Source organism: Myotis lucifugus, unplaced genomic scaffold, assembly GCF_000147115.1.
Source record: "Myotis lucifugus unplaced genomic scaffold, Myoluc2.0 scaffold_124, whole genome shotgun sequence".
NCBI classification, from domain to species: Eukaryota; Metazoa; Chordata; class Mammalia; order Chiroptera; family Vespertilionidae; genus Myotis; species Myotis lucifugus.
Genome location: NW_005871172.1, coordinates 3,057,726 through 3,082,080, shown reverse-complemented (window position 1 = coordinate 3,082,080; position 24,355 = coordinate 3,057,726). Strand labels below are relative to the sequence as shown.

The following is a 24,355-nucleotide window of genomic DNA, read 5'->3' as shown; positions in this document are numbered from 1 at the left end:
GGCTATATCTAACTTCTGCAAACCAGTCTCCCTTAGGTATCAAATGGTGCCCCTGCTTCCATTCTTGGGACACTCATGGGGTAGAAGGTCAGCCTCAGCGGCTGCACTCACCTAAAATTTTGCTAATGTTGGAGTTATGCATGTCGGGGAAGGCCTGAAGAATTTTCCTCCTCTCATCCTTCGCCCAAACCATGAATGCATTCATTGGTCGCTTGATGTGTGGCTCGCTGCTGGCCCGGCCCCGGGCATCCCTGTAGACTCGTGCTTCAGCCACAGTGGCACCTCCTGTTGGCCAACAATAATACTGCTGTAGTTTAGCTGCAGAGCCATTCATTGCTTTACTTCCTGTAATGTCAGGGCAGGAAGAACAAGACGGGTGCAAAGCATTATTATCTGGATCATGTAACACAGCTTGCTGCCTGGTCCAGCTGCCTTCCCTAGGCCCTTCTCTTCCTTTTAAGGGACCTCTCGGAAGCAGAAGACAGTTTCAAATGACAATTCACAGGCCCTTCTGACATAGGCCTCAGAGACACACTGGGCAGCATGAATGGTGCATGTTTTTATACGCCTAGTACATTTTTAAAACGATCAGTTGCAAGTGATGATGAAGTAATGACGGGCATTATTTTATGCTAAACTTTCCTGATGACATTCCTCTCTTTGAGAGCAGACCCTTACCTATCATTTTAGCCTCATTTGCCAGAAATTGAAGCCACTTCAAACTGTCTCTTTCCCTCCAGTAGAATCTCTTTCACAATATTGGGCCTTGGCCAGTGGTCTTCTCAGTGCCTGGAAGGAAGCCCCTTCTCCCACTCTTCACACTAAGTCCCACTCTTCCCTCAAGGCCTGTTCAAATGTGGTGTGTTTCATGAATTAATTAAGTCAATAAAAATATTAATTGAGCCATTACTGTGAGTTAGGTTTTAGGCCAGGTGCTAGAGATACAAAGGTGAATAAAATAGCCCCTGCTTTTAAGTAGCTCACAGTTCAGTGGGGCGACAGACCCCAAGAAACAATCATCACGGCGTAGAAGGTAAGTGCTTATAACACTGAAGTAAACAGGGTTCCGAGAGGGCACCGGACAGGACAGCCAGCTAGTACCCTAGGAGAGGTCCTACCTAAGCTGAGTCCTGGAGGATGAGTAAGAATTAGCATGTGAGCTAAGACAGATGGGAAGGGGCAGGAACAGCATCTGTAATGATGCCTCCAGGCTGCATTCATTTTGTGGCCTCTATGCTATATGCTTCAAAGTTATTACTGTCTGTGTGACTATCTGTCTCTAATTTTTCTACTCCATCCCCAGGAATATGAGACCCCTAAAGCTGGTGTTTATGTTTACTCCCTCTTGTATCCCAGGATTTCCCACATAGTATATCTTCATTTAATGTAAAAGATTGTTTGGTCTTCAACTCATGCAAAAGTAGTAGACCAAAGGCATGCATTCCAAGGGTCCTGATATATCTTCCTGCTGTTTAAGGGTAGTTCTTTAACATCCCCTACAAAACTGTGTCTAAATTCCTGACATTAGTTATAGTTTCCGAAAAGGTGAGTCTAGTAACACCCTAGATTGAAAGCTCCTTGAGGATATGGCAGGAACCGGCCTGGGTCCCAGTAAAGCACCTGGCATGTAGAGTTTCAATTAGTAACGTGTGTTAAATTAGTGAATGATTGAATAAATCAATGGAATGAGTGAACATAGCTCCCGCTTGCTTCCATGCACCAGCATGACACACTGATGCATGCTTCACAATGTGTCAATGACGAAACATCTCCCTGTAGATTGAGAGCTTCTCTAGTTAAATGTAGTGTTGGACAGACAGACGGCAAGCCAGCACTTCTACTGTATAAAGCAGAAAACCTACTCCCCAAAGCTTAGAAGCAAAATATACATTAAAACCAACATTTTTACTTTCTGGACAAAGTAAATCCTTTCAGCTCAGTGGACTGATTATACAGGAACAACAGGACTCAATCAATCCCTGGCCCATCTCCTCCATTTCCAGATACCTTGATTGTGCAGAAATTCGTTTGTGTCGGATATAGGAATAAATCAGAACAATAAAGTACACTATTATTTGGCAAATATGGCCATCGTTTGTTGCAAACAAAAGACAGGATAAAAGGGCCAAACTGGATGATAGTGTTAATTCTTTTCCAAACATGAAGGTGGGCAGAGGGGCCACTTTCTGAGGACCCTGCAAACAAAACCATTTTATAAACAAGCCTTCTTTTAGGCCTACTAGACAGAATGATCCCTTACATGAAAAGACTCAGATCCCAAGATGCATAACTAATATGCTACCTTTTTGCCACCATACCCACAGTACATTAATTTCATTTAAAATGCACTGACCATACAGGATAAATTGATTTCACTTTATATGGGTTTGACAGCCATGTTTATTGTGCAGTGAAATGTAGTGTAGCTTCCAGCTGACAATATCCATCAACACGGGGCAATATGCTGACTGCTGGGCCAGATGAAGGCATACATTACTCTGGCAGTGAAACACTCATTCAGACACGACAGTGTCTTCTCCTGAGGATCACTCCAGTAATTTATGATGCCCTCCGTGCCATTACTTTACAACTGACATGGATGCAGCAATTTATATACTTGCATGCATACACATAAAAGGAGACGGGCTTGTGGAGAATGCCATATGCAAAGACATTTCAATATTATTCTAAGTTAGTTACTATGCCACAGGTGATTGACACTGGAGATTTGCTCTTATTGTCATAGCTTTCTCTCCACCTCCAACAAACCTAAAATAGCCAGCTTTTATTCATGTAAAAGATGTATTTTCATTGTGAATAGGATGTTTTAATCTCCTACAACCTAACAGGGACCATGGTGGATTTTTAGATTCTGTTTCAGTAGATCTTCTATTCCAGATCAATTGATTCTCCCAGACACATCACACATATGCCCCATCTCTCCCCGTCTCAGTCCATTCCACACTCGTAGCATATCCTTTCCACTCTCTTCTATCTTACTAACCTTTACCTTTTTCCAAGGAAGAGGGTTCAGGTTTTACCCCATCAACTGCCCTCCACTGACCTGGCCTCTTTCTCCCATAGTACATTTTGTCTCATGACACTGACACTGGATTAATTACACAGCAGATTTCTATGAGTCACAGGACTGCTCTAGGAAATTAAGAAATCCAAGCATGATACAGAGTATAAAATACAAATTAGGAAAGATAAAACAGAAAATGCTCTGTGTCATGCACACTTCTCTTTTTTCTTGTCTCCTCTCTTCCAAGGGGAGTAAACTGAAAAAAGGAATGGGACATCCTAATGAAAACTAGGAATGTTGTGTCTATGAACCAAGATGTGTGAAGAAGAAGAGACTTACCCTGGGAAATCATTTTTAAACTGAACATCTGATCAGAATCAGAATTTTAGGAAAGTATTAAGAGGCCTCAAAATCAAAAGAATATTTAGAAAGTGTCCTTTAATTTCCCCAAACTTTGCTTTATGAAACAGAATGGTTAGAGAATAATTGTTGCAATAGAAATACATATTAAATTCAGAAATTTAAAAATGGATTCTATGAAATCCCTTTTAAACACATAACGAAAATTCTATAGAACACTAAAAGATTGTTTTCAAAAGGTATGCTATTAGTCTGAATATTTAAAGCCTAAAATCCATGTTCTGTTCTAATTAACTTTAAAATCTACATATCAAGTGTGACTTCATACTGCTTCATTCATTTTTGAAAATAACATCAAGGTGTTTTTTGGCTGTGTTTTTTTAAAGCTACTTTATCCTGAAATAGCCAATGCTCTGTGTCAGAATCCGGAATTGTCCTAGGGAATGTCTCACAATCTATAAGGCAGCTTCTTTTACTTTTTCTAGCAGAGGATCATTTATTCATGTTGTGTCTTCTCAAGGAAAACATTTGGAAGAAGCTAGGAACCACAGCTATGTACCTGGACTACTGCTTTCCAGCTGATCCAAGAGTCTTTAATTATCAACAAAAGCATTCCTAAATGACAGTTGCTGAAAGGCCAGAGGTCAACAGAACCACATTAGGCACACTGGTCCCCTGTACTCCCAGCATTCCTGCTCGCTCCAACTTCACCGAGGGGCTTGGATTGATTAATTCACCCTTCATCTCCCATATCACAGTTTGTGTAAAGGCAAACTTTCAGTTAGATAAAGAAAGATTGTGTATGGGGAGAAAATAGAAATTATAAAGGAAAAGACTTCCTTAGGAATCTAGATTTAAATGATTTAAAGAGAAGACAGAAAGTTGAGTTTTTCCAGGTGGGTTGGAAAGAGGGCCAGTTTAACCACCATAGCCTATGGCAATGGTCCTAAACTAATCCTAGAGAGGCCCCTTTCCTGGGTAAATTCCAAGAGTTATGTGAGTGAATGAGTAAGTGTTTGGTGTGTGCTTTTGTATACATAAAGTTCTCACTAAGGAGGAGCTTTAGCTAGTTCTATAATGTTCCTGGTAATCATTTATGCATGCATTAATTCAGCAAACACTTCTGACACATTTTTAGGTGTACCCAGCATTGTGATCAGGTATTCAAAGAATAACAACACATGTGCCTTGCTTTTAAAAAATTTGGTCCCGTGAGGGAAACAGACACATAAAGAAAAAAATTACAAAACAGTATAAGTACTAACAAAGGTAATTTTAATATACTATGACAGCAGATAAGTGACTCTATGAATGATATTGGAATGGACAGAGATGCATATCAGGAAGCTTCAAAGAGGAATTGGTGCTTGAAAGCATCTTAAAGGAAGAGTAAGATTTTACCAACAGGTATGGGTGTAAAAGCACTCCTGGCTGGAGAATGAGCATGAATGAAGGCACAGAATTATAGTGAAAGCATAGTAGGTTATGGGGAATAAAAAGAAGCTGGCTATGGCTTGGGCTTATAGAGAAAATAGAAGAATATTAAGAAATGAAATTAGGAAAGTAAGCAGGGGCCAGATTGCTAAATATCCTTGAATGCCAAGCCAAGAATTGTTTAAGGTAATTAAGCAGGCATGAACAAATATATTCGAGAAGAGATCAAAATGAAAACATAATGAGCAATTACCACTGAATGGTCTCAATGATCACTAGTAAAATAAGGAATAGAGAAAAATAAGGAGAATAAATACCACACAAGCCCATTACAACTTACACTTTGTCAGACAGAATGTGATCTATGCAAAATGTTGGCACAAAAGATTCTCTTCTGGGATCTAGTTCTGGTAATGGCAGAATAGCTTATGTCAGACTAACCCTCAAGCAGATATTAATTACAAACTCTGGAAAAAAATATGAAAGAGCAACCATTCGAAGTCATTGGAGATTTACCAAAATTAAAAAGAAACTGGAGAGGATTCAATCCTAGAAAGAAAAGAATTTCACTGAAATCCTTTTTTTTTTTCATAGCTTTTCCATGAAGACACTCTGTAGTCTGCCTAGACTTCACAGAATCTTCTGACACATTTATCCAATTAAGACTGACTTTCTATTTTCATTCTAGCTATTCCACAATTTCAACAGGATCAGCAAGTAATTTAACTGCCTTCTAACACAAAAATTAACATTCTTAATAAAGGAGGACAATGAAAAACAGAGTTTCCACATAATAAAAATTACTAGTTGTTCAAACAACCTGGAAAATGTGACCCAGAAACAAACAAACAAAAAATGTCAACAGAAAGAGTAGCTGAGATGACTCAGACAGTGTACTGAGTAGACAAGCACTTTAAAGTATCCATCATAAATATGTTCAAGGACTTAAAGGAAAAGATTGTCATAATGAAAGTATAGAAGGGGGAGAGCTCAACATAGAAATAAAATAAAAAATGGAAATTCTAGAAGTGAAAAGTATATTTGAGATGAAAATTCACTGAATAGCCTTCACAGAGGTTTGGAGTTCAGATAAAGAGTCCGTGGACTTGAAAATACATCAAAAGAAATTATGAATAGTCTCAAAAACATTAAGGAAAAAAGCTGAAAAAGTAAAAAGAGACTCAACAATACGTAGAACAGTATTAAGTGTTCTAAAATATGTGTAACTAGAGTTCCAGAAAAAGAGAGGAGGAAGAATCATAACTGAAAGTATTTGAAAAAAACACTGCCCGAAAATTACCTGAAGTGGGTGAAAACATCAATTTATAGGTTCAAGACATTCAGATAAGCAGTCAGTATAGATACAAAGAAAACCATACCTAAACATTAGTCAAACTGCTGAAAACCAAAGACAAAGGGAAAAGTTCATACAAGGTAACAAAAATACAAATAATAGGTGATTAGAAACCATGAAAACTAGAAGACTATTGAACATCTTTAGAATGCTGAAAGAAGAAAAAAAAAGCTCAATTCAGAATTTTATCCAGTGAACATGTTTCAAAAATGAATGTGAAATACATTTTCAAAAAAATAAAAGCTAAGAGAATTAATTACCTGCAGAACCATAACAAAAATGGATAAACATGTGGAAAAAGTAAACCTTGCTCTCTTATCACATACTACACTCAATCATTAATTCAAGATGAATCATAACAAAACCAAAGCAACAACTGTAACAATCCTCAATGAATAAATAGGAGGATATTTTAGTGACCTTGGAATAGCAAAGATTCTTTGATATGGCATATAAATCATGAAATATACAAGAAAAATGACAAATTGAATTGTATTAAAATTAAGACTGCTCATCAAAAGTCATTGTTAAGGAAACCAATGTCAAAGCACATACTGGGAAAAGATATTCACAATGCTCATATCTAACAAGACCTTGTATCAAGAATATACATGACCGGCCGGCATGGCTCAGTAATTGAGCATTGACCTATGAACCAGTAGGTCACGGTTCGATTATACGGTCAGGCACATGCCGGGTTTTGGGCTCCATACCCAGTGTGGGGTGTGTAGGAAGCAGCCAATCATGATTCTCTTTCATCATTGATGTTTCTATCTCTCTCTCCCTCTCCCTTCCTCTCTGAAATCAATAAAAATAAAATTTAAAAAGAATATATAACATTGGCAAATATGTTCTCCCATGCAGCGGACTTTCTTTTTGTTTTGTTGATGGTTTCTTTTGTTGTAAAGATCTTCACACAAACAAACAAAATAATCTAATTTAAAAATGTGTAGAAGTCTGGAATAAACACTTCACAGAAGAAAATACAGTTATGACCAATGAGTACTTGAAATGGAAATCCATATTATTAGTAATCGGGAAAATGCAACTTTAAACAACAATGATATACCATTTCCCACCCGCTAACATGGCTTACTACATTAAATATTGGCAGGTAGATAGAGCAACTGGGACTCTAATGTATTGGTGTGAATTGGCATAACCATTTTGGAAAACAGTTTGGCAGTTTATTATAAAGAAAAATACATCCAGCAATTCTACTCTGAGGTACTCACCCAAAACAAATGAAAACAGTTTTTAAGAAATAAATTTATATAAGAATATCATTGTAGTTTTATTCATAATAACCAAAGATGGAAAATAATTGGAGAATAAATAAAGTGTGTTATATACATATAATGGGATACTATTCAAAATAAAACTGTTTTAATTCTTAGTTTAAAAATAAAGATAGAATGAAAATAAAACAGAAAACCAACCAAACAAAAGTGATCTTTTTGGAAAGATTCTCTTTTCTGTTGACCTGAGTGTATGGTATATTCAGGCCACTGTGAACTCAAAAAGATGGTCTCTTTTTATAAAAAGAACCATTAAAAAGGGAAAAGAAGCTTATTAATGAAAAGAGACATGAATATATATCACTGGGTTACTTGACAATCACAGTATTTTAGACTACTTCAGTCTATCAACAGAATAGTTGATTTTCTCCTGTGGGATTTTGGAAAGAGTTAGATAGATTTGATAGGCCCTTATTTGGGTTAATAGATAATGATAGGGAGTGCATCAGAAACAAAAATGTTGAAGATGAAGGAATTTCAGAAAGGGACACAAACAGTTAACAACGGTATTAATATTACACACATCAGATTGTTTCACCATGTTTATCCTACCAAATCTATCTTAATATTATGGAGGCCTAATTCAGTATGTTGTAGACATGGCTGACAGCTATCTGTCTATAATTATGGAAGTTCTGCAAACTTTGCATTCCTGCTTCCTGCCAGAATGTGAGCTTACTTTCATTATAAGATGGCTGCTTAGAATTCAAATTTGATTTCTTCTTGTAAAAAAAAAACAAACCAAAACAAAGTAACCAATTTGGCTATCCTAGTAATTTACTTGACAGAAAAATATATTTCATGTTTGAGCCAGAACCTTAATCATTAGGGAAATGAAGTGTTCATCTTCAGAGAAGAAGGGATGCCAGGGTTGAAGAGTATGGTTTGTTCTTTATGCTTTTTATAAAAGACTAGTGGTGCACTGGGGTGGGGGGGGAGGGTTTCCTCTGTCCAGCCTGTGCCCTCTCACAGTCTGGGACCCCTTGGGAATGTCCACCTGCCGCCTTAGGCCCCAGGCCTAAGCCACAGTTGGACATCCTTAGCACTGCCGAGGAGGCAGGAGATGCCTTTAGGGTCAATTTGCATATTACCCTATTATTATATAGGATTAGCTAGATGGGTTAGCAAGTGTCATCATTTAAAGAAGGTGAATGCAAAATATGGAAGGTGCAGTTTTTCTGAGCTGAAGATTGGTGAAAGAATAGACACTAGTGGAGCAAAAACAAAAGATGCATTACTTATGGTACTTTGATTAAGGTGTAAATTCTTCATTTGTCCAATGTGGGGGAAAGCCATAGGCTAATTATCATTTCCCTGTTTTTATCTTAAGGTTCTTTAATTCCACTACAAACAAATATCCTACTTACCTCAAGTATTGAACTTATCTATACCAAGAAATTCACTGAATAAACTAGAGAGATAGGTAGGTAGGTAGGTAGGTAGATAATAGATAGATGAAAAAAGAAAGAAAGAGAGAGAGAGAGAGAGAGAGAGAGAGAGAGAGAGAGAGAGAGAGAAAGGAAGGAAAGGAAAGGAAAGGAAAGGAAAGGAAAGGAAAGGAAAGGAAAGGAAAGGAAAGGAAAGGAAAGGAAAGGAAAGGAAAGGGGAAAGAAAGAGAGAACACTTTGGAAACAGACATGTCTCTTTAAAGAGCAGTTTACCTTTTCGACTACACTAGGTCAAAAAATCAATTTATAGGATAGAAACACTAGGTATGTTGTGTTACATGCTGTTAAGTCGGCTCTGACTCCTGGTATCCCTTATAAAGAGTGATGTCCACAATATTCTGTCCTCAACAGCCCTGCTCAGCTCCCGTGGACGCATTCCTATGGCTTCTTTTATGGAGTTAATCCCTCTCATATTTGGTCTTCCTTTTCTCCAGCTGCCTTCTATTCTCTTGAGCACTGCTGTGTTTTCCAAAGAACCCTACCTTCTCATGATGTGCCCAAAGTAGGACAGCTTCAGTTTTGCCATTTTTTCACATATAATAATATTTACAAAGTGCTTTCAGTAAATACATTTCTTTAATCCTCTTTATAATTCTTTGAAATGGGTGGGAGGGTAGATATATTTGTCCCATTTTATAAATGAAGAAACCAAGGTTCAGAGAGTTATGTTACCTTCTCCTGAAATAACCAGTTGCTGATTACTGTTACTAAGCAGCAGGCCAGACCCAGAACCTCGTCTCTCACTCCCCATATGGTGCATTTCTCCTACCCCAAAGCTACCCCAGCCCCCATTCAGGGATCTGAAATAAGTCTGAGTTTTAAAGCCCACGGTTCCTTGGCTGGAACATTACTTTCCCCCTGTAAGGATGCCATTTCCCTGCACAGCTAAGCACATTAGAGGAGCCCATTACCAGTTATGAAGTTCATGCCACTATCTAATCGGTCACTGAAATACTGTCCCACCAGAGATGCAAGAGCATGCAAAGAAAAGCACTCAGAATTGAAATTATAGCAGGGACTGAAACGATGCTAAATTAATGCATTCCTTGGTTGCAGGATTAGGAGCAAGTGTTATTGTGAATAAGGCTTCTATTTTTTCCTATTGGAAACTCCATTCTCTTAAAAGATCAACAAGAAGAACCAAAAGGGAATTCCCTAAGGTCAGCTCTAAGGAAACATAAACCTCTAATTCAATAACTCTGCTACTGCTCTGAAAAAAAAAGGGGGCTTTATTATTGCAACATCCATATGGAGCCAATTGGACATTAATGACTAATCAATCCCTCCCCTTTCTATTCTACTTAAAGTGTCACAAACCATGTTTAGATTAGCCCATTTCCTGCTTAGGATTGCTCAAGATGTCTTTTGTTCTTTCAGGACCAGCCTGATGGAGGCAGCTTAAACAAACACACGACCGGAGTGGCGCAGGAGTTATAAAGTGCCATATGTGAATGAACAAAGGGGCCATACTAAAGCCTTTTGTGGTATTTGTTAATGTTTTTCATCTGAGCTTAAAAAGGCTTAATGACTTTGTGGTGAGCTGATGCATGTGGCTCATGGCTTTGCAAAATGAAGGAAATTCTAACCAGTGATATACCAGTCAGTGTTTTCAAGAGTCTCTTGCTTTCAGTTTTGGTTCCTGTGTTTACTTTTTTTTTTTTTTAAAGATTCTCAAGTTGTATTTGTTTTACACAGAGCCCTTTACCTTGTTTCAACTATAGGATCCAAGGGCAACTGGGATAACTTATGTGATTCTTTATTTTAATGGCCCGAAAGAAACAGAGAACATCAAATACTCCACTTACTATCTATTTGGTATTTGTATGCACAGGAGGAAGGCTTACAAGCTGTTGAACCAGGCGAAAAGGCAGCGTTTACATCTGAACCAGAGACTACTGTGGATGAAATAAGACAATAATAGGTCTGGCTTCCTAAGTTTTCAGAGAACCAGGCTCAGATTCAAGTCGATTCCCTGGGAGAAGACAGAGGCTGGTGAAAAGCTGGGGGACTAAATAATTCATGTGGCTCAGCAGCTTCTGGCTTTATCCAACTCAATTCACTACCCGAGACTCTACATGAAATTAAGAAGCACAAACCAAGATGAAGCAGATCTCAGTGTTGGTTAACAAAGATACCACTAAATCCATTGTCTTGTTTCCATACTTATCTCATCAACTGCCTTGGCCTCATTGTCTCTGCTGGCTGACTAGCCTTCTAGCTTTAAAAACTATTATCAAAATTAATGTAGTTGGTCTCTTTTCTTCATTTCATTTCATTTATTCTAGGGAATCTGCCTTTTATTACAATGAGAGATGTAGATCATAGGTGCAGTATAAAGTAATCTTTTATTCGGTTGGGAATACAGAAATAGACAATATTAAAAGGAGATGGCTCAAGGATTTTGGGAAACCAACTCAATTTTATGGTCCACCAAAATGTTTTTGCCCTGAGAATCTGGCGAAAGTATTTGAAAGCTATTATTTGTAGGGTTTGAAATATTTTTTTTAAAAGTAGAACTAAAATGTATTAAATATGCATAAGACCCAACCAAGAGAGACCACCTCACATCTCACTTCCCACATGTGAGAACTGTAACCAGACTAAACTTCTCAGTCTGAACAACAACAATAGTAAAGGACCATTAGCTTATACATTTATGGATCAGCTTTTTCTGAAGGATTTATTGGAATAACAAATGATTAGGGTTATCCTATATAATAAAAGCCTAATATGCTAAAGCTGCTCAACCGCTTGCTATGATGTGCACTGACCACCAGAGGGCAGATGCTCCGGATGATCAGAACTGAGTGAGATGGGCGGGACATACCCTGGAGCCCTCCCATGGTCCCTCCCCAGCTGGCCAACTTCCCGTGTCTCTCCCCGGCCCTGATTGTGCACCAGTGGGGTCCCTCGGCCTGGCCTGCACCCTCTCACATTCTGGGACCCCTTGGGTAATGTCAGAGAGCCGGTTTTAGCCTGATCCACAGACCAGGCCAAGGGACCCCACTAGTGCATGAATTCATGCACCGGGCCTCTAGTTTACTATAAGACAGTAACAAATTAAGGCAAGGGACAGTGGACAGTTGTTTTTTCTTTCTCTCACAATAACAGTTCTGCTACTCTGCAGCATGGACTAGCATTATCCTTTTTCATTTTATCCTACATAGGATCAACCTTCCCAGTGAAAAGTGAGCTTATATTGAAAGCTGCATTAAGTGATTTCTCTGTCATGAAAGTATATAAACCATGTATACGCACATATAGACATATATATATATATATATATATATATATATATATACCAGTAAACTGAAATTTGTATATTTAGTATAAATTTTAAATGGTTGAATATATTGAAATTCTTATGGAATTCTTCTGTCCATATTAAAAGTTTTAGTTTAGAGTTACTTTTATAGTCTATTCCTAAATGCAACAGTCTATAGTATAATGCAAATGCCAATGGATTCTTGACTTTTTGGAATAAGTTAGAAGCACGGTTAACATAGCTTGAAGGGGAGGAGGGATGGTGGCTCTCAACCCCAATCCTGACCTTAAGCAGAGAGAATTAAAGAGCACTCCAAATTGGCATGATTCTTTAAATCCTACCAACCTAAGGTTGGGCTGAATTCTATAGCCTGCAGATGGGAAGTGAGGTGGCTCTTGCTGCCAAGAGAGGAGGACTCTGGGACAGGGTCAATACCTCAAAAACTATGCAGTCACTCCAAACATGGAGACAGGCCTCCAGGGGCTAGGGTTTATTCTAATGTGTTGGTATGGGAAGCAAACATACCTACTGCTGAGGAAGCATGGACCAATTTTACAGTCCCACTGGGAACAGATGTTGGCTGCTCTTGTCTTGAGTCTAATTTTCATGGTAGATAGTGTTAATCTTTTCTCGCCCAATTGCTATAGCAAGATGGGGAAGTACTTCTGTGTGATTCAGCAATGGCACAGACAAGTGTTTCTTCTCCAGGGTAGAGGATATGCAGTCAGAAAATAGATGTTTTCGTGTGTGTGTGTGTGTGTGTGTGTGTGTGTGTGTGTGTTGATTATATACACTGTCACTGATACTCCTTTAGAGAAGGCAGTTCAATGAAAACCAGCTACTGGGCAGGGCTGGGTTCCTCACTAACGAGAGTCTGAGTCTTTGATTAGGCTTTCTGGCGTAAGCAACTCTGAGAAGCAGATGGAGTTCCCTTTATAGAGTATTAGGGGATGGAGTCACACAAGAATCTTGACATTTCATGCACTTGCCCCATCAGGACTATCCATCACTTTGGAGAGTTCAATGGAAATTGTTTTCCACCAACATTAAAAGTTATTTGGGAGCTTTTAAGACACAGCAAATATATATCTTTAAGAGAAGTTTATTTGCTTGTTTAAGAGAGCTGCACTTTATATGTAGTGCTGATATAAACTGGTGCACAGGATCCTCTAAAACTGTTTATATCCACAGTAAAATACATTTTTGTGATACTCATACAACAGAGTTAGTCCAGAGCCAAGGGCTTTGGGAACGCTGCTTATCTCCCAGCCTGCGTGGCTGTTACTCAGTCTTCATTGTGTCCTGGGCCTCCCTGGCTACCTATCCTGGCTTCAGACCCCAGCCTGCTGGTTCCATGGAGACTGCTTTGCCTATTCATTTCTCTGACATGCTTGGAAACACGGTTTTAGGCAGTTAAGAAAGGTCAGACCCATAAGCCCATAGCACAGCTCTGGTTAGTGCTCTCTTCAGACTTACCTGGTCTTTTATTTTTTATTTTTATTTGTTTTTGTTAATCCTCACTGGAGGACATTTTTTCTATTGATTTTAGAGGGAGTGGAAGTGAGGGAGGAGTGGGGAGAGGAGAGAGAGAGACACATTGATGTCAGAGAGGCACATCAATTGGTTGCTTCCTGCACGCTCCCTAACTGGGGTGGGGAACCTGCAACCCAGGTACATGTCCTTGACTTGGAATTGAACCTGGGACCCTTTGGTTCTCAGGCCGATGCTCTAACCACTGAGCTTGCTTGCCAGGGCATGAGTCTTTTCTTTGAATGTGTACAATTCCCCATATTTTATTCCTGGTATATACTTTAGTGCTTAGATACCTTCTTGGGCAAAGACATCTTGCCACTGCCATATTTCTATATCAATTTCATTTATTTAAAAGATGGTGTGGTCTTTAATTAATACTTGCTACATTCTACTGGACTTATAGGTAAATGTTTTCAATTACTTGGAAATGAAATAAGATAGTTAAAAAAGACTGTCAACTGGAAATCACCTAGCCCAGCTTCCCCACCTACAGACGAGAAAGCTCAGGGAAAGAGACTTGCTTATGGTGAAACAACTGGAATTTAAGTCTCCTAGTCCTTGTGCAAATATCTGAAGGAGTATCATGTGGGAAAATGATAAGTTCTATTATGTTGGAATCCAGAAGTCAGATTAGAAGCAATGGGTAGGAGTTAAATGGAAGCAGAGGCAAATTTGGGCTGTAAATAACAAAGAATTAATAATTAGTACTGGAAAGATCTTCTCAGGAAGTAATCAGTTTTCAGTCACTGGACGATTAGAGGCATCTGAACAGAAATAAGATGAACACTGGTCAGGAATATAACACAGGATTTCTTGGCTGGAACTAAAACTTTGATGATGTCTCTACTGTGATTCTGAGAATCTAAGGGTTGCAGCGTGAAGCAGTGTATTCTGGGGCCTGAGCTAATAGAGAGCCTTTCACTCCAAAGTGTAAATAGTTGCAGCCTTTAAATCCCACCCTAGATTATGCCTCTGCTGCCTTGAATGAGCCGTGTATCATGGAGTCAACCTCCCTTTTCTACCAGGAGTAAGGATCCAGGGCAGGGGAAGGGAATGAAAAAAGCTTCAAAGAGTTCCCAGAGGATGGATCAAAGGGTAAGCAGGATTTGTAAGAGAAGACATTCATATTAAATAGTGCATTTTTAAGGAAAAAGAGGAAAAGTTGCAGTCTCTGTTATTTGTCTATAAACAGAGAGCTTAAGTTGACAATAACAAAGTTATTCTGAAATATAAAACTGAGAAGCAATCAGAAGTTCACCAAAAAAACATTAAAAACAAATGAAGCTTTCAGAAGGCTCAAGGCCATCTTGGCTGGAATCCAATTCACAAATTCAGTACAAATCTATAAAACCCTCCTAAGCAAATCTGAGAATCTGAGAGCAACAGTTCTAAAAGTGGCTATTCTTGGTTCACATACCCATTTCCATTCTAATCAACGCAAGTTTTTAATACATGGAGACAACATCATTACAGTTCCAACCCAGGGTCCGAAAGTCTGCCCAGGGTCCGAAAGTCTGGCCAATGACAGTCCTGATCAGAGCTCATCCATTTCAGTGCTCACACTGCACTATTCCCACTAGAGGCTGGGGCACAGCAATTGAATTTGAGAATTAAAGTAGGAGTTACAAGAACGTTTTTGTACCCAAACTATTCTGCAAAACAAAACAAATGGGAAAAAAGGAAAGTGTCCCTCTTAGCAACCCCAGGTATGAGAAAAAGGAAAAGAATATAAAAATGAAGGTAAACCACAAGGAATGCTGCTGGGGGAAGATGGGAAGAGAAATGTGAGGGTGCCCGTATGTGAAAGGTATGTGAAAGGTATTTGGGAAATGCTACTGAAGTGATCTCATAAACAAGAAGACAAGATCTATGGACTTGAAAACCTGATTCAGCAAGTGGCACATGTACTCCTGAAGATACCGATCTCCTCTTTTATTTTTCTGGGGGGGGGGGGGGACTACGTGGAAGTAGTGTGGAAAGACTACCTTTCTTATAGGAAACATACACTCTGTTTTATGAATACCCTAATGACATCTTGGGTTTGGAAGGGACCGTGGAGATAATGGAACTCAACATACCTCTTTTAAAAGATAAAAAATGTACCATATTATTTCACTCATATGTGGTATTTAATGAACAAACTGAACTACCAAGCAAAATAGAGACAGACTCATAGAGAGCAGGCAGACAGTACTGGTGCTGGTGGTGGTGGTGGTGGTGGTGGTGTGTATGTGTGTGTGTGGGGGCGCGGGGGGTGTTGAGGGTAGTAGTGGAGGGAAGGTGGAAGTGAAAAGAGCATGGAAGGGATAAATGGTGATCCAAAAAATAAAATAAAAATAAATAATATAATAAAAATAAAAGATAAAAACTTAAACCCAGAGGAATTAGTCCGTTGTTTGCCATTATTTAGCAAAAGAGCTTAATTCCAAATATCCCAATAATTGGACTAGAGCCCTTTCTACTGTACTTTGCAACCTTGAAATTAGGAGAGTTGGGATAAGAATTGCACTCTTGCCTTAGGAGAACAAGGTGAGGGAAAATGCTATATGAAAAGTCTATAAAAAGTTAAACAGCTGTTTGTCTTTCTTTTTTTAAATATATATTTTATTGATTTTTTCAAAGAGAGGAAGGGAGAGGAATAGAGAGTTAGAAACATTGATGAGAGAGAAACATCAATCAGCTGCCTCCTGCACACTCCCCACTGGGGATGTGCCCACAACCAAGGTACATGCCCTTGACCGGAACCGAACCTGGGACCCCTCGGTTCGCAGGCCGACGCTCTATCCACTGAGCCAAACCAGTTAGGGCTGTTTGTCATTCTTAATACATGGTGACAGTCTCAGCTAATAGAGACCTCTCCTCCTTGCATGTCCCATATAAGAGCTAACCAATTTTGTTGCTCAAAACATATGAAGCCTTCAACTGCTTCAAAGAATAACAAGACCTTAAACGTGTTTCCTAAACCCCCAGCACCAATGAATTTGTAGTTTTATAAATATCACGGTGAACAAGAAATGCTGTCTTGTCATATTCAAGCCAAATAACAGCTGGACTTTAAAAATAAAATTTTGAAGGCATTTGCCTTTTATATTTTTAATTTCTGTTTTCCTGGCTTATCGTTTTGTCATTTGATTTTGATGAGTGGTTAATACACACGCACAGCTGCCTGTTTCGATGACCTTTCCCTTGCAGCTCCTATGCTCAGAGCTGTGGAGCAGGTCTACAAGTTGCTTACTAAGTGATATTGGCGTTTTCATGATGGGCAGACGTTTTCCACAGAAGCTGGGATGGAACAGGGCTGATTTCCCAGGCTGACTTACTTTAGTCACCTCAGAAGCCCTACAGGAGTATGGGGTAGAAGTGGATCGAGGGCAGAGTACCTGTTCTGCGCCTAGCCAGCGTGGCTCAGTGGTTGAGCATCGACCTATGAACCAGGAGGTCAGGGTTCGATTCCGATCAGGGCACATGGCAGGTTTGATCTGGTGTGCAGGAGGCAGCCAATCAATGATTCCCTCTCATCATTAATGCTTCTCTCTCTCTCTCTTACCTCTCTCTCTCTCTCTCTCTCTCTCTCTCTCTCTCTCTCTCCCCCCTTTTCCCTTCCTCTCTGAAATCAATACAAATAAAAATAAATTTTTAAAAAAGATTGCTGTTCTGTGTTACAATAGCCAAGACATGGAAAGAACTTAAGTGTACACTGACAGATGAATGAATAAAGAAAATGTGAGCCCTAACTGGTTTGGCTTGGTGGATAGAGTGTTGGCCTGCAGACTGAAGGATCCCAGGTTCGATTCTGGTCAAGGGCATGTACCTTGGTTGCAGGCACACCCCCAGTAGGAGGTGTGCAGGAGGCAGCTGATCGATGGTTCTCTCTCATTGATGTTTCTAACTCTCTACCTCTCCCTTCCTTTCTGTAAAAAATCATTAAAATATATTTTTTAAAAAATCATTTTAGAAAAAAGAAAATGTGATATAGATACAGTAGAATGTTATTCATCCATAAAAAAGGAAACCCTGCTATTTGCAACAGCGTGATGGGCCTTGAAGACATGAGGTTAAGTCAAATAAGGCAGGCAGAAAAAGATAAATACTGTATGATCTCACTTACATGTGAAATTGAAAGAGGCCAAACTCATAGACACAGAGAGTAGAATGGTGGTTGCCAGGGGCTGGGGTCTGGGGAGAGTGGATAGACCTTAGTCAAAGGTTACAAACTCCAGTAGTAAGATGAATGACCTCTGGGGATCTAATGTACAGTATGGTGACTATAATTAACAATACTGTATTATACATATGAAGTTGTCAAGGGAGTAGATCTTAAATTTTCTCACACACACAAAAAAAAGATAACTATGTCATGTGACAGATGTGTTGGCTAACCCTATTGTGGTAATCAATTTCTATTACATACACGTATGAAATCATCACATTGTACACCTTAAATCTACACAGAGTTATATATCAATTATATCTCAATAAAGCTGAAAAAAAGTTAACTTTTTCTGTTCAAAGCCAGAGGAAACATGGAAACAATCATGTATGGACTGAGAAGGAGTGGCATTCTGGGCTGCAGCCACCAAACGCACCTGTCATTGAGCTCTCCTCGGAGCTTTCACTCTGGATCTCCGTGGGGCACAAAGAAGTCTTCACCTTTTTAGTACTTTTCTCAATGATAATTATGTCTGTCTGTATGTATGTGTGCATTTTCCTTTTATTCTTCTGTCTTTCTTCACTAGACTTTAAACCCCAAGAGGTCAGGAACATGTCTGTTTTGTTTCCTTTGGTTATCCAGTGTCTAGTCTGTCTAGTTCAGGGACTGGTACACAGTAGCACCTAACAGTTGTTTGCTTGCTTGTTTGCTTGCTTTTAAGAATACAAGCTGACACAAGGAGCTTATAAATGTTTTAGCTCTCCTTTCACTTCAGTCCCCTTACTCTTTCTGCTAAGGGAAAGGAGCAACATGGAGTAAGTATTCTATGTGTCTGCTATCTACTCTGACTTTAATATGAACTGTAACTCCAGCAGGCTTTGCAGTCAGCTCACACTTGAGCAGACTCCAGGAAATACTCTGAAGTCAGCAGAAGGCAACTACCCATCCCAGCAGTCCTCACAAAGGCATCGGCTTCTGTCCGAATCAGAGCATGTAACTTGACTCCATTCATGAACTCACAGTCCCCCAAAAGCACATGAGGTCTCAATGGCAATGCTGGGCAAGCTTCTGAAGGGAGCTTTGCACATGCTCCTTAAGCTCCTGGGCCACAACAGCCCTTCTACCATTACACTCAGCAGGCACTGCTGCTACGTGTGACAGAGTAACAGGAGAGCTGGTGTAGGGCATGACTTGCTATATTTAGGGAAGAGGAAATGGGCCATTCTGAGGAAGGTCACAAGAGGTTTGTTCAAAGAATGAAGGCATCACATATATATCTATGTAATAGGGCGTGCAGTATAGCACAGTATTTAAGAGCTGGGGTACTAGAGCCAAGGCTGCCTGGTATCAATTCGCAGCTCTGCACTTATTAGCTGTGTGACCTGTGGCAAGTTACTTAATTACTCTCAGCCTTAATTTTCTCTTCTATAAAATGGGAAAAATAATAATACTTTCTTTACAGAATTGTATGAGGTGTAAATAAAAAACATAGTATGTATGTGAAAACATAGCACATTCTGTAGCATATAAGTGCTTAATAAATGTTTGCACACACACACACACACACCCCACACACACACCAGAGTTTATTTTAATACCTTGTCCCAAGGATTATCACTAAACATTAGTCTCTCCTACTGGTATGAAAAGTCTGTCTTCTGGAAACCCTCTGAGGTGCCTCCTAACATCTGACACTACCTATCCTAGTGCTCGTGCCGGGGGTTCTGAACTGCCTGGAATGGCCAAATATCACCGGAAGCTATGCCCAGTTCAGATGCTGCTTTGAAATGTCTTCATGTGTTTTCTGGGGATTAGGGTCTTGGGACAAATACTGCCAGTAAAAGGGATAATAGAAAGGATTCCATCCCTGAAGCTAAAGAAGGACTTTAGCTGAGACCCAAGATAGGTGAAGTATTGTGTTACTCTGAAGAGAACAGATTAATCTTCCCTGACTGTTGGGGGTGGAGGGAGGGAATCTGCAAAAGGAACAACTAACGGGAAAACCAGCCCCTACTCTGTGATGACACAGTAAATAACCAGGCAACAGCACTACTGAAGTGCTGGCCTAACTCATAAATCGTACCCTGCCTCTGGGGAGCAATTTCTGCTGATTTGCTGCTGTGCATTTAAAACAAACAAACAGAAAGTGCAGAAGAGTGGACAGGCATTGATAGTGCTGCGGGCAAACCCACTGAGAGTGAAGCTAGTCTCTCCTTCCAGCCTTCCAAAGACTTGATTCATGGTTAGCACCCACACCCAGGCTGGGCCTTACCCAAGTCATTACTAATTTTATGCCAAATCTGCTCAAACCGCCATTTAGTTCCCAAAATTGTTTGATTGCACCTGGGGATCGCTTGATTTGGGGTGTTAAAAAATCCTCCTTTATAGGTTTGTCCTTTTTTCCTTTTTTAACAAGAATGCAGTGAAGTGATTGAAACAGAATTCTGTTGTTCATTGGAAGGCAGAGGGTCCTTTTAGTTTAAAAGTAGAATGGCACCTTGAAGTATATGGATTGCTGAGTGTCCAGTAATATAGGATCTAGCTACATCTCAAAATCCTCAATTATAACATACGATGAAGACTAACATTTGCTCTGCTTTGCCAAGAAAACCGAGCTGGTACTTCCAAGGAAGGCCATGAAGATCCTATAGCTCAGACACACCTCCAGAAACACCCCGGGCAGCAGGAAAGAGCTGCAGGAAAAGCCACTCACCCTCTGCGTCTTCTGGCCGAGTGAGGTCGATGACACCTGGGCCCAGCTTCCCATCTTCACTGGACTTGCCTGTTAGCTGGGGCCCCAAGTTCTCAAAGCGCGTTCTTTCCTAGAGGAAAGAACAATCAGAGTCTTATTCCAGCTTCCCAAACAGCCACGTTTCCTTCCAGTTTCTGTCTTGCTTAGTGGGCAAAACTTAGATGTGCAAACATCATTTCTGTTCACCGTGGGCTCAAAACATCTTTCAGGAAGATTCCGTGGAAGCCGGGTGCTGGCCCTGACAGTGCTGGCCAATTCTAAACCACAGTACCTGAAAGGGAAGGAAACCTGGGACTGGAAACCTGCCAGCGCTGTACTGTGCATCTTCTTGCTGTTGTGCTGGCTACAGGAATCTAAAAGGAATGCAATCTAGAAGTTTCAGACAAAAGTGCCAAACTTGTGAGAGCAGTTCCCTTTAAAATAGACGTACTGCTATTTAATGGGAGAGGCACGTTCCCATTTAGAGATCATATGTGGCACTGGTATTCCTGGGAAAGTACAAATCAGGATTTCAGAAACAAATATTTCAAAGCAGGCAAACTAGAAGATAGCATGCATTGACACTATTATTTTGCCTAGGAGTTTCAACCATAAGTTCCTGGGGCAGGCAAAGGAGGACATTACTCCTAGCCAGCCATTGAGTCAAGAAAGTGAACTATTCCTGCCGCTATAGGAGGGAAACCCTTAACTGGTTCTCTAGAAGCGGGAGTCTGAAATGCCACACCGAACTCCCCCTCGCAGCTCTCCAGATCGGTGGCAGAGGGCTCACTGGCCATCATTAATAGGGTGCTATCATCTACGGAAACAGCCCGTGTCCCCTTCTCGCCTCCTTGATACTCTCCAGACTTTGTGTTATGGCTTTGTGTTGTGCTTATGAATGAATGAAACCTTGTTGTTCATTACTACGAAACAATATTAAATGTCATGTCAGCTTGAATTTACAGACATGAAGTAGCAGCTTGCAGCTCCGGGAATGGTTTCTGCATGTTATACTTAATGCATTATGCAGCAGTCGAGTGCTGATTGCTGTGCAGTCTATTGTTCAATGACCTAGTTCTGGACTGAGCATGTTTGGTATTTGATGGAAATACTCCGAGTGCTCCCTTCTGTAAGATGTTTAGAAACTTGGAGATATTCTTAAAGAGCAAACATACAATTACTTGATAGAGGCTGTCTCTTATTTGTACAGTCTCACTACGTTTGTGCTTTCTAATATGATTATTTTTGAATATCATTATATTTCTATAATTAATTCCCATCAGTCAAATTGTGCAGGAAGTCTTCCAATTCCCCTTCAGCATGGGATGTGTTGAAATCTGTGTTGGAAGAAAACACAGCACAAACCTTGCTTTAACCTAGCACCATTTCTATGAAAGATGTGCAACAAAATTATAATCATGAATTTCACCAACTGGGTCATCAATACTAACTAGTTACAATGTAGGGAAACCTCTGAAATATTAATTTAAAAAAGAATGAAAATAAAAAGCAAATTAGGTATGGTTCCCCATATCTTCGTAGGTGAAAACAGTGCTACGCAAGAAAAAATTGACCCAGACACAAGACACAACAAAATGCACCCAGAAGCCATGCAGTGGTTTCACATGTTGTCAGGGGGAGACAGCTGCTTTTTTTTTTAAATCCTTACCCGAGGATACTTTTCCATTGATTTTTAGAGAGAGTGGAAGAGAGAGGGAAAGACAGAAAGAAATATCCATGTGAGAGAAACACATCGATTGGTTGCCTCCTGCATGTGCCCTGACCAGGGCCCAGGCCTGGGAGGACCCTGCAACTGAGGTACGTGCCCTTGACAAGAATCGAACCCAGGACACCTTTGTCTGCAGGTTGATGCTCTATCCACTGAGCCAAACTGGCCAGGGCAAAGACAGCTGCTTTTAATTAGCCAATTTCTATTTTTGAAGAGCACGCTTGTTTGCCCTGGTGTAAAGGAAGAGAGTTACAGTGGAGATGAATAGTACCAGGGAAAGCTAAATATGCAACCTTTGTTTTATCACGTTGTTTCGAATTTCAGACATTTGTATGTGAACCCTTTCCCTGTGTTAAATGCAAAAAGAGTTCTCATGTGACACCTGCAATCTTCTTGGAAGAACAACCTTTAGCTGTATTTTCATGGGGGGAGAAGCGGGGGGAGAGAAACAACTTCCTCTGAAATCAACAGACCTTACTACCCATCAGTATGCATATTCCAAGTATCTTTCTAGTCAGTCATTCTCTTTGATTTTACTGCAAAATATTCTCAGTAAAAAATAAATAAATAAATAAAGTTCCTGAAAGAATATCAATATTTTGACAAGGAAGGAGAAGAGGGAAAATTACATGCCATGGTTTGTAAAATCCTAAGACAACAAAGCTTACATGATGATGATATATTTTCTTTTCAAAAAAAAAAATGAAGTGCGCTCACAATTCAGTAGCATCAGCTTGTTTTTCATCATAACAAAAAAAAAATTCAGAACATTCGACAACACGTTCACGATGTCTCTGAAGCCATGCATTTTTCTGACTTCACTGAAAAAATCCTTCTGCAGAGATACTTTCCATATAAAACATCAATATTTTGACACGGAAGAAGTCAAGGAAGAATACCCCATGAAATACTTGTTAAATAGACAGAAAATAAATCAATGGAAAAAAAACTGTTTTGGGTGGTGGGCTGCATTTTATATTTGGTAATATTAAGCACTTGTGTTTGAGATTAAAGTAGGACCCCGCCAAGCCATGCCCTTTCATATACATTTCTACCTAGTCTCCCAGAAGATTTCCTTCTATTCTTCAAAGAATAGCTCAGAATATTTATTTGCCAGCCACATAACCATCAGATAAGAGGGCCTGATGTCTACGAGTTAGCTCTGGGCAGCTGAGCGAAGCAAAGATTTTATTGGTGAGGTTGAACATGAGTCTAGTAAATACAGGATGTGGATGTGGGCCACAGAGATGTTCAAGGATACTTTAGTGACAAGAGGCTTCAACTTTTAGCCATTAAGTGCCAATGGGCATGCCCATGTATGGAACAAATATAAACTGTGGGCGGAAAGGTCTTCACTCCAAATTTTGTTCATGCACTTGAACTAGCTCCCACAATGTACATAGTTCCCAAGTAAGATTATTTTGGAGATATAAGCAAAATATAAACACCCCCATGCTAACTTAATCTCAAACCTCCAGGAAAATCCCCCCCATCTCCATATTGACAGAGAAATGTGTATTTGACATGCAACTATGTGATCAGACACTTAAACATTGTCAGCCACAAACATGCAGGCAACATAAAAGTTATTGGAAGAAATGAAAGTCAGCTCTGCCGTGTTGCAGGACTTTGGCTAAGTGCTTTGAAATTATGATGTATGAGGTAGATGTTGCATATTAAATAAAGATATTTAAATGATAAAGCCCCCTTTAGTGAGAGTTGATGAATGTTAAATGTTACAAGCCACAAGACCCAGGCATCCATCACCTTCCCGTGTTATCCGAGGCAATGGCGGGCAGCCTCACTGGTGACAGATAGACTGCCGCATTATTATCCCTATTTCCAGAGTCACTGCACAGACCATTCAACTCCTCAGGCATCATTTTTAACTTTGCATTATATTAGCAACTTTTCCCTCCCTCCTATGGCAAGATTGATCAATGTTGTCTTTGCATCAGTGGAGAGAGAGAATGGGTTTGGGATAACTGAAAGAACAGAGGTTTGTTTCCATCCAGGCAAAAAAAAAAA

At 39.8% G+C, this 24,355-nt stretch overlaps 1 protein-coding gene across 2 annotated transcripts in view; it reads right to left on the bottom strand.

Moving 5' to 3' along the window:
* The window catches only part of SOX6 (SRY-box 6), a 458,732-nt gene that overhangs the window by 18,966 nt on the left and 415,411 nt on the right, over nucleotides 1-24,355 (bottom strand). The window contains exons 13-14 of one of the 2 annotated variants that reach the window (XM_006093837.3): nucleotides 20,581-20,689; nucleotides 112-285 (exon numbers count right to left, since the gene is read on the bottom strand). In XM_006093837.3, the coding sequence (XP_006093899.1) occupies nucleotides 112-285; nucleotides 20,581-20,689 (283 nt within the window). Of the gene's footprint in view, nucleotides 1-111; nucleotides 346-20,580; nucleotides 20,690-24,355 lie in introns of both variants that reach the window. The other variant, XM_023758148.1, reaches the window with a different exon arrangement.